Below are 11,288 nucleotides of genomic sequence, written 5' to 3'. Positions count from 1 at the left end.
TCAAGTCGTCACAATGCATTCTGGTTTTAAATTTTTTATTAAAAAGAGTAGAAACAAACGACAAGTCGTTTATAAGGCTGAAATTAAAACGACTTGTCAGTCTTTATCATCTTCTACCTCTGTCCGAGTCTGTAACTTGGTACCCGACCCGGAAAACAACCCATACAACCCCCGAAACTTTAAAGAGGCATAATTAAGTCATTTTAACTCCGTTTTTTATGATTTAAAAACCATTTTCTTCATAATTTCACAAGAAATCAAATAATCTAATTATTATTACCAGAAAGACAAGTTTTTACGCATAAAAAATGAAATTTCAGAACTACATTTAAGTAACATGCAACATGCCTTAACACAATAGTACGAAATTAAAAACAATGTAAACCACGGCTCCGATAGCAATGTTGGAAAAAATCCAGAATAACAGATATTCTAAACTAATCCCAAGATCATGTTAATAGTCACCCATTACAATCACATTTTTTATACAAACGAATTACAATGTATTTCACAACATAAATATTTTTTCTCCTTAACTCTGAAACAAAAGTTGAATTTGGAAAGAAAAAACTACCGTAGAAAATTTTCTTCAACAATTTTTTTTTAGAGAGACAGAGTGAATCTTTTTTTTCTAAAAGAAAAAACTTTTCTTATATATGGGTGGCAATTACCAAGCAGATTTTTAGGTGAAAACTGTCTTTGGCAGTTTCCACTTCACACATCGTTTAGGTTAATCCATCATGGGTGCTCACCCTTATCCAATGCAAGGTTTGCTAATTAATTACATATATGAACTTATCAAATTACTTTTAATCTATGACATTTAATATGATGGCATCTAACAGTTATAATTTGATCTAAAAAATTATATAAAATAAAGAAATTTTTAATTTTTATTATCCTAAATGAAAATTTGGTTTAAAATTTTATCAAAGTATTGTCCAAGTTCCAGAGTCTAAAACCTCATGCTAGTAATTGCAATTGAACCATTTTACTTCTGGTGAAAGTCTAATTATATGTAGCTTAGGTTCCTGTGAAGATGCTTGTGATTTTATGTTTCAAACCTCAACTTTTTATTATTATTATTATAATACAAAATTAGCATAATATTTGCACCAAATAGGTACATTATAATTTTCTATATATAATTACAAATATATATAGAAATTTTTCAACCCAAGAAGACAGTACAAAGAATAATCCATGCCAATCATCTGTTAAATCCAGGTGGTTATACTAAAAGGCTATTTCCTAACACCAGTCCACTACTTGACGCTTTTGTATATAACTGAAAAAATTGAACTAGTTTATATTAATTTGAAAGGAAAAAATTTATCAAATAACTAAAATAAGGATGCTTGTAAATGTTTTTATCTCTCTACCTTTCACACATCAGATCTGTTGTCGGCGCCAAGTGAAACCAAACTTTCAATGCACATCAAAGCTTCGAAACCAATAGTGTAATGAGGTAAGAAAAGTACTTTGTCTTCATTATCCTTTAAATCATACCAGTGCAAAGTATTGAACTTGGCAACTAGGAGAAGTTTTTTACACTTATTCGTATATGCCAAACTAATAATATTGCAGAATGAGGCTTCATTAGATGCTTCAAACCATAATTGAATGTTGTTTAACCTAGACCCAGGGTTCCTTGTAAACTTCTTACAGGTCTTGATTTGAAGTATCATCAACAAAACATAGCTTGTTAATAATCTTTTAGCCAAGAGGCTAGCCAACGACTAGACACAAACACATGGAGTTTGTCGTTGCTAGTTATGGTATGGTGAAGATACAACCTTGTAAATTCTTGACTGTTGATCAAGTAAAGCCAGTACGGTAATACAAATTTAAAACGCAGCAGTATCTTCATTTAAAATGCAACACGTTGAATAGTCCAGATTAAAGGTAACTTTACATATTCATATCTAAAATTAATGAATAATTATATTGTTCCATTGTCATTTTTATTAAACCCCATTCCTAAACTTACCTAATGCACCAAAATTTTGTTTCAAGATTTGCTAATTAATTACTGATATGAACTTATCAAATTACTTTTAATCTAGGCCATTTAATGTGATGACATCTAACGGTCATAATTTGATGTAAAAAATTGTATAAAATAATAAGATTTTAAATTTTAATTATTGTGCATCAATGTTAAAAATATGATTTAAAATTTTATCAAAGTAGTGTCTAAGTTTCAGATTCTAAAATCTCATGTACTAGTTGCAATTGAACCATTTTACTTATGGTGAAAATCTAATTTTATATAGCGTAGGTTCTTATGAAGATACTTGTGATTTTAACTTTCAAACCTCAACTTTTCTTTTTCTTTTATTTTTATTATTATTATTATTATTATTTTGGGGTAAACCAATGATTGTATAAAATAATAAAATTTACAACCTAGAGAGGAGGATTCCCTCCAAACTACAAACCTTAGACAGACCCAAGGTTACAACAAAAGAAAGTCAAGAAAAACAAGTATTTATAATCCTACATAAAGGAGCCCAAGGACCACTCTCGGCCTTAACAAAAATAATAATGCTGCGGACACCGGGATTTTTGCACCGAAATATTGTATCGGCCCATGTGTAACACGTCTCTGATTTTTTTAACAATTTTTTTCTAGTGAACGGCCGTCCATCAAATTTGGACGACCATTCACTCACATGGACGCCCGCCCATATTATATGGACGGGGGTCCATATACCAGGGACAGGCGTCCCTAATTAAAGGACGCTTGTCCATAAGTAAAATGGAATAATTTTTTTTTTATAAAAATTAGGGACGGCCATCCCTTCATTTTGGACGGCCGTCCCTTATTCAAAATATGAAAATAAAAAAAGAAAAAAATTTGGGGACGCCGTCCACACTTTAAAAAAAAAAAAAAAAACATTCTAAACTCCTTTCTTTTTCAATCTTCTTCTTCGTCTTCATTCCCCATCTCCTCTCTTTTTCTTCGTCTTCATTCCCCCAGCCTCACCTTCCTGAACATTAGTACCTCGGATACAATCTAGCAGCTTTGTTTTACCAGTATCAACATGGCCCATAATGTATTCTCAGGCATTCCACTTGGGTGGACAAGGGCTCTTCTTGTCTGCTCAGTGCAACATGGACCAGCAAAGCTCTTTTCATTGTTTTGGGCTATTTCTGGGGATGCAGGAGAAGGGACCAATGATTTTTGCTGTGGATTATGAGTTTGCGGCACGGTCAAAGCCAACTGAGGAGTTTGTTAGCAAATACAAAGGTAACTATACCTTCACCGGAGGAAAGGCAGTTGGGTACAAGAACTTATTTGCCATACAAAAGACCTCCTTCATGGTTGAAGACAGTCTTTACTTCATAAATGGAATACTCCATCTTAGGGCTGAGCTTACCATTAGGCACTAACTCTTTGCTTTCCGTTATTCACCGGGCTTCCTAATGAAATTGATTTTTGTAGCACTAACCTCTTTCATCTCTCGACTGGAACTGAACTTAAAATTGTAATAAGTAGGCACAACATGCACTAGATACAATGGTATGGAGGTTGAGATAAAATTAGAAAATCCCCTTTGCTCTAGGCTGAATCGTGCTTGGAAAGTTCCTGTACCCATGGTATGAAGGAGGTCCATTGTATGAAGCCAAAATCATACCATTTGGTGTTGTTGGCGAAGATGATTTTGCTCAATTAAGCTTGATAACTATATTCTTCTGTTCATCACTGTCACCATTAAAAATTATTAGTTCCCACGAGATATTTATTACTTGCATTTACCTATGGCTTTGTTTATGAATTCACTGTGTTTTTTTCATATTTATTACTAATATTCAGGAAGGTGAGGCTGGGGGAATAAAGACGAAGAAAAAGAGAGGAGATGGGGAATGAAGACGAAGAAGAAGATTGAAGAAGAAAGGTGTTTAGAATGTTTTTTTTTTTTTTTTTAAGTATGGATGGGCGTTCAAACTTAAGGGACGGCCGTCCAAAATGTATGGATGGCCGTCCCCAAATTTTTTTTCTTTTTTTATTTTCATATTTTGAATAAGGGACGGCCGTCCAAAATGAAGGGACAGCCGTCCTTTAATTGGGGACGCCCGTCCCTGGTGTATGGACCCCCGTCCATATAATATGGACGGCCGTTCACTAGAAAAAAATTGTTAAAAAAATCAAAGGCGTGTTACACGTAGGCCGGTACAATATTTTGGTGCAAAAATCCTGGTGTCCGTAGCATTATTGTAACAAAAAACAAGGTTCAAGAGAGCTATACACACAGCAGGCCACTGGCACAACACAAAGTAGTCCTGCTCAGTAAAAAAAGGCCCAAGATAAAAAAATCACCGTTAGGGCCCACCCATAACAAACTTAAATGAGACTGCCAAAAAGAACTAGTACAAGCCGAAGGAGCCCTGTTGCTCCATCTTTAAAGCCCTCCAGAGAACAAACAAGACAGGCCCAAAGAACCACATGTCAGCCCTTATGCTAGTCCATTTTTCCCGTCCACCACTAAAGCCCAGTGTAAACATCCATCCTTTAACTAAGCCAATAAGATGGTCATCCTAAACAAATAAGATGGTTGAAACTCCCGGAAGAACTAATCATGGTGTGCTTTGATGATCAATGGTCTATCGTTCTTCAACAACCATCGTCAAGTCAACACCCTGTCAACACTCAAACTAACAGTCGTGTTATTTTCTGCCATGGGTTGCTCTGTCTTTCCCATTCACTTGGTGCAAGTGAAGATAAAGAACTTGTTTTATGGAATTCGTTTACTCAAAGGCATAAGAAGTTACCCACTACAAGTGTCAATGAGCTTTTTCAAGGTGGATTTTGACATGATCATGTCCACTATGACTATAATGTTGCGAGAATATATCAATTCTATAATGACTATAATATGATTTCTGCTTGTGAAGTCCATTTTATAGTATGAGATACTTCCCTTATACCGTGAGTGCTTTGTAAGTAAATGGTGCATTATATGGGTATATTTTGTATTCAATATTTTAATATTGTTGAGATGTGGATGATGAAACAATATGGAGAAAGGGAGTCTTGGTCCAAATTGCATTTTCTTAAACGAGATGGTTATCGATATGACCATGTAAAGTTTTTATCATATTCAAAGAATGATAAAAAAACTTAATAAAACAAGAAGATCTCTCATGGTATGACCTGAAGAAGAAGAGCAACAGCACATGATAATTTATAGAAATATAAAAAAAAGCATGAAAAAGTTTTTAATCATATACAAAGCGAACGTAAAAGATATTTTTAGCTATTCTTTTTCCCCTGTGTTATTTAGGGCCAGTAGCAAGTGAACATGGCTTTCATTTGAGGTGACTAAGATATTGTTGGTGTGTGATTTTGACATCAACTAAACACACGTGTGAAATATTGAGCTGACTCAGAGAACACACGCAAATGGGGGTATGAGAATGGATAAAAGATGGAGAACGATGTTTAAAATGGTTTGGATGCTTAAAAAGCAACTCCTACGTTCACTGATATTGTATTAATATACTAAGGTCAGGTCGCGTTCAGCGAGCTGACTTACAAGTGATTATAAAGAGAAAATAAGTAAGCTATTACATAGAGAAATTAGCTAATCTCACAAACAAGAGAGGAGCCCTCTATTTATAGTGGGATGAAATCACGTAATGATTACTAAATCCGTAAATGGGTCAGATTATTGTGCAAATCCTTCCTTGCGCCCCGTTATTCACCTGCTCGAGTAATTCACTCGAGTTTTGCAAGGATTGGACATGTGGATCATCTCCAGCCTTTCACCAGCCTGATGCACACCTACTGCACTAGCAGGACCACACCTCTTGCGTCAACTCGCGACGTGGCTGCACTTGAACGACACCTGGACTTACCTAAGCTCTGACCACTTATGCTGACAGCCCATCTGCGTTAGCCCTACTTTTTCAGGCATAACTTGTCATTACATGGATTGTATAGGCATGGAAGTAAGGTGATGAGAATCCTAACCCATCATGCCAATCACAATTGCTAGGGATTTCATTGAAGACTCAAGGACAACATGAAGATCAACATTCGGCCCAAGCATCCCAAGCACTCAAGGAAGTTCACAAAATTGTCCAAGAGGTCTTAAGGTTCCAAGGCACGGCCCAAGCCCAATTTTGTGGCCTAAAACGTGTACAAGAAGTGGGAGCAAGTTTCATTGGCCCAAGCCCAAGTTTTGGGTGTCATTTGATTCAACTTTTGGAGGAAAAACCCTAAAAATTGTTGTTAAGGACAAGGGTCCTTAATTTAGGGAAAAGTTGCCCACTTGGTCATTAAATGGTTATGGCTTAATTTTAGCATGTGTGGTGGACTTTTGTTTATATATTTGAATGTAATATTTGAATGTTTTCTTTATGTAATATTTGCTAGGGTAAATCCCTAATTTTTGTAAAGCCTATATAAAGGCCACTTGATCATTTTGTAAAGGACTTTGAATATTGAATGAATAGTGACTTGTCTTGAGAAAGAGTTTTCTCTTGTTTCCTTTACCCAAGTTCGGCCAAACTTGGTGGTGGAGTATTTTTCAAGCTGGTGGTGTTTCCTTTAGGCTTGATTGAGTCCTTGGTCATCTCTTATGTAAGTTGTATTCCTTTAGTCTCAAATAAACTCATTTTCCGGATTTTGTTTTGCATGGTGTGTATGAATCCATTTGTGGTGCATTTGAACATAAATGACTTTGTGAATGACTGGAGTTTGATATAAGGAGCTGTTTTTAGTTATTTGATGGCTGTGAATGTGTATGAAGTGTGATAACCGAATGGTCATAAAGAGTTGGAAGAAAACCTAGCCTAGGTTGAGTCAAAAGTGGTTGTTTTAGGGTAGTATATGAATTGAGGTTGTAGAAATTCATATCATAAGGTCGCAACTTTCTGGAAGCGATCAGCAGGGCATAAGCTAACTGCTCCATTTCCAAATACCGCATCTCGCCATCCAACAGGCGCTTGCTCGCATAACACACTGGCCATTGAACCTTGCTCTCTTCCCTAACTAACGTCATACTGATTGCGTACTGAGAGACAGACAAATACATGAGCAGAATCTCTTATGGGAGAGGCTTGGACAGAAGAGGTGGCCTTCCGAGATGCTCTTTAATGCTCTGAAATGCCTATTCGCACTCGGGAGTCCACTCAAACTTCTTATTGGCCTTGAGAATGTTGAAGAATGGCAAGCAGTGATCTATTGCCCTCGATATGAAGCGACTAAGCACCGCTATTTGCCCATTGAGACTTTGAACCTGCTTTTTGCTGGTCGGGCTCTCTATGTCGAGGAGAGCTTGGATTTTCTCGGGGTTGATCTCTATCTAGACCTGGCAAATGGGCGGGTGTACCCGCGGGTCAATGGGTACCCGTACCCAACGGGCGGGTACGGGTAATACATATCTCGACCCTTGAAAAATTAACCCGTACCCGGCCCGCCCGTGACTTTTATGGGTGGACCGGGTACTACTCGCGGGTACCCGCGAACCCGCAAATTCAAAATTTAAAAAAAAAAAAAAAAAACTGTTGAATGACTCGTCAGTCATCTCGTCCTCTCACATCTCACTCTCAAGTCTCAACTCAAACACTAATCTAAAGTAAAATAGCAAAACTTATTAGAGAAAAGAAAAAAAAAACGCAGCAGGCATTCTCTTCTACAGCAACTCCATAGCCTGCACTGCTCCAGTCCTCCCACAGCAGCTCCACTCCCTCACTCTCTCACTCTCACAGCAGCTCCACTCTCCCTCATTCTTTGACTTCTCTAACGGCAGCAGCAGGTCACGGCAGCGGCAGCAGGTCATGGCAGTAGCAACAGGTCACGGCAGCAGCAAGTCTCACTCACGGCAGCACCAGCACGGCAGCAGCAGTCTCCTCTCATGGCAGCACCAGCACGGCAGGTGGGCAGGACCTTTAAATATTTTGTAGTTGAATTGAATATTTGTTTTCGTAACAGTCTGTTACTGGGTGAGTGGGTGGGTTGTGGTTTTAGACTTTCAGTTCATTTATTTATTTGGTGGGTTCATTTATTTGTTTGACTTCATGATAACTTTAACTTATTACTTCTATAAACTTTTTTTTTATTATTCTAATTGATGTGTTGTCGTGTAGATGCGTATAACCTGTTATAATCTATCAGTTTATAATATTGTTTAATTAGTGATCATAATTCATCATACAGAGTTATTAATTTATTATAAGATTAATATTATTAATATTTGGATATTCTAACTAAATATCCTGTCTCCATGTTGACATTTTGCTTAATCTTTGAATCAGAGGCGAAGGCGGTTTTGTCTGTTTATGATCGTTTTCTTTTGGATTTTCATATCTGGAAATGGAATACTGTAAACAGTGAGCTTCATTAATAATGTTATCATTTCTAAAGTCAACTGGAAAATAAGAGGAAACAAAATTCATCCGGCTTCAAATTATTGTATACATGAATAATTGGTATGGGCTGTTAGAATTAAAATTTTCTATTTTCTGATTGGTGCACCAAACTTATTAGATTATTAATGTAAGTAATCATGTTTAAATTCTTTATTATTTTTTTTTTTTTTTTGGATGAATTGTTATGAATTATGATTGGTTATACTTATTGGAGTTGAGGGGTGTTGATTGTTGAGTTGGAAAAATCCAGTCATTTGGTAGGGCTGGTTTGCTTGTAAAATATATGGGAGTGTTTTTATTTTTTTGACGAATTGTTATGAATTATGATTGGTTAATTAATTTAAATGTAAATACTTTGTTGTGTCCTTTAGATTGGCTTGGTATGGAGGACTCTACAGATTTAGGAATGGGTCGTAATGTAGCCGTAGGTCAACTTCCTTCTACTGGTAGTACTGTTTGTCCAAAAAGACGTAAAGTTTCAGATGTTTGGGGTCAATTTACAACATATACAGAAGATAATGGGGAAGTGAGGGTAAAGTGTATGATTTGTGGTAAGTCTTATGCACATGGTAGTTCCAGTCATGGGACTAAGAATATGAGGCGCCATATGGAAGGTTGTCCTAAACGTACCATTACTACTAGTGTAGATCAAATGATGATGGATTGTGACACTAAATTGAGACGTTTGAAGATTTCTCAAGAAATTTATCGTGAGAAGATGGCAATAGGAATCATAAAACATAATTACCCATATTCAATAGTGGAGCATGAAGGAATTAGGGATGTCCATATGTATTTGAATCATGAAGTTAAGCATTATACTAGGAACACCGCTAAGGCGGACTGCTTAAAGATATATTACAGGGAGAAGGAAAGGATTAAGCTTGCTTTAGAGAGGGTTTCGGGTAGAATATGCTTGACTTCTGATATTTGGAGTTCTTGTACTACTGATGGGTATATTTCTTTAACGGCTCACTATGTTGATGAGAACTGGGAGTTACAGAGTAGAATTCTGAATTTTAGCCATATTCCTCCTCCACACTCGGGGGCTCTTTTGTCAGACATAGTGTATGATTTCTTAAAAGATTGGGGGATTGAAAAGAAAGTCTTCTCTCTTACATTAGACAATGCAAGTAACAATGATAAAATGGAAGACATTTTAAGGAGTCAACTTTGTCTGCAAAATGTTTTATTATGTGATGGTTCTTTTTTTCATGTGCGATGTTGTGCACATATCTTGAATCTGATAGTCCAAGAAGGGTTAAAGGTGAGTAGCGTGGCTTTGCATAAAATTCGTGAAAGTGTGAAATATGTTAAAGGAAGTGAGGCTAAAAGAATGAAGTTTGGAGAACTTGTCAAACAAATTGGTGTAATAAGCTCAAAAGGATTACGAACGGATGTTCCCACGAGATGGAATTCCACTTATTTAATGCTTGAAAGTGCGTTAATATACCGTCGTGTGTTTGTTCATTTGGCACTGATAGATCCCAATTATAAAAGTTGTCCTTCAAATGAAGAATGGGATAGGGGCGAGAGGATTTGCAAGTTCTTGCAACCATTTTATGAGATCACTACTCTTTTTTCGGGTTCCCAGTACCCCACAGCAAACTTGTATCTCAGAAATGTGTGGAGAATTCAAGTGCGTTTATACGAAGAGATGGAAAATGAGGATGAAGTTCTTAGTACCATGGCAAGTCAAATGAAAGGAAAATTTGACAAATATTGGGATTCTTATACAGTTGTGTTAGCAATTGCAGCAATTCTGGACCCACGTTTCAAGTTTGAGTTTGTTGAGTTTTGTTACAAAAAAGTTGATGGCCCAGTAGTTGCAACAAGAAAGTTGGAGTTGGTGCAACAGGAGTTGTATAGGCTTTTTGCTGCTTATGAGAGTCTAAGTGGCCATGAGGTTCCCACTGGAGATGATTGCGGACAAGCTAGTAATCCTCATATCATTGGAGATGATATCTGTGTAAGTCAATACTCCCTAAATATTTTTATATTCTTGTGATTAATAAAGTTTTCTTTATTTTGTAATTTTGCTTTATTAAATTTAACTATTTAAATGGTGCAGGAATTTGACTACTACAAGAGTGACTTTAGTGCTACTAAGAAGTCCGAATTGGATACTTATTTGGGAGAGGCAAGATTTGATCGCATCAAATTTTGCAATTTGGATGTCCTGGACCATTGGAAGAAAAATAGTGATCGATATCCGATACTTTCGATGATGGCCCGTGATGTGATGAGTATACCAATAACGACTGTTGCTTCGGAATCCAGTTTCAGTATTGGTAGCAAAGTGCTCAGTAAATATCGAAGTTCACTTTTACCGGAGAATGCAGAGTCTTTGATATGCACCAGGACATGGATTTCTGGATATGAAGTTAAAGGTAACATTTTAACTTATATTTCACATGTTTTAATATTTTTGTTTGTTAATATATTACGATAGTTAACTTATATCTTGTTAATTGTAGAAGATGAAATTGATGATGTTCAGCTGGTTGTGCCATTAAGTCAAGGGCGGGGGAAGGAGATTGCATAATCAAGGGAGGCTTTGTTTGTTTAGTGTGTTTGGTACTTTGGTTAAACAATTATATACGTTTAATTATTTAGTGTTTACTATGTTATGTATGTTGAATGTTAAACAATTTTATATGTTTAGTGTTTACTAATTAGTAATTACTATGTATGTTTAGTGTTTATTAATTCTATTATCTATATGGAATATGGTGGACTTTGATATAAATATGAAAAATATTAATATTGAATTAATAATATTGGTGAAATCTAATCAAATTTAATTTAATCATCCATTTATTTAATATAATAAGTTAATAACTAATAAGTTTAATATGGAAAACAGTAAAAAATATGAAAAATGTAAAAAGCTTATTTCATTTTCACGG

General features: G+C 35.9%; 1 protein-coding gene across 1 annotated transcript; it reads left to right on the top strand.

The window, feature by feature from the left end:
* Nucleotides 1-3,057: 3,057 nt before the first annotated feature.
* On the top strand, nucleotides 3,058-10,976 carry LOC116119360 (zinc finger BED domain-containing protein RICESLEEPER 2-like). The gene is made up of 4 exons (XM_031405297.1): nucleotides 3,058-3,253; nucleotides 8,751-10,348; nucleotides 10,451-10,769; nucleotides 10,857-10,976. The coding sequence occupies exons 1-4, from the start codon at nucleotides 3,058-3,060 to the stop codon at nucleotides 10,922-10,924; spliced, it is 2,181 nt and encodes a 726-aa protein (XP_031261157.1). The 3' UTR covers nucleotides 10,925-10,976.
* The last annotated feature ends 312 nt before the right edge of the window (nucleotides 10,977-11,288 follow it).

Source organism: Pistacia vera, unplaced genomic scaffold, assembly GCF_008641045.1.
Source record: "Pistacia vera cultivar Batoury unplaced genomic scaffold, PisVer_v2 Contig883, whole genome shotgun sequence".
Taxonomy (NCBI): Eukaryota; Viridiplantae; Streptophyta; class Magnoliopsida; order Sapindales; family Anacardiaceae; genus Pistacia; species Pistacia vera.
This window is presented reverse-complemented; position numbering and strand designations above follow the sequence as displayed.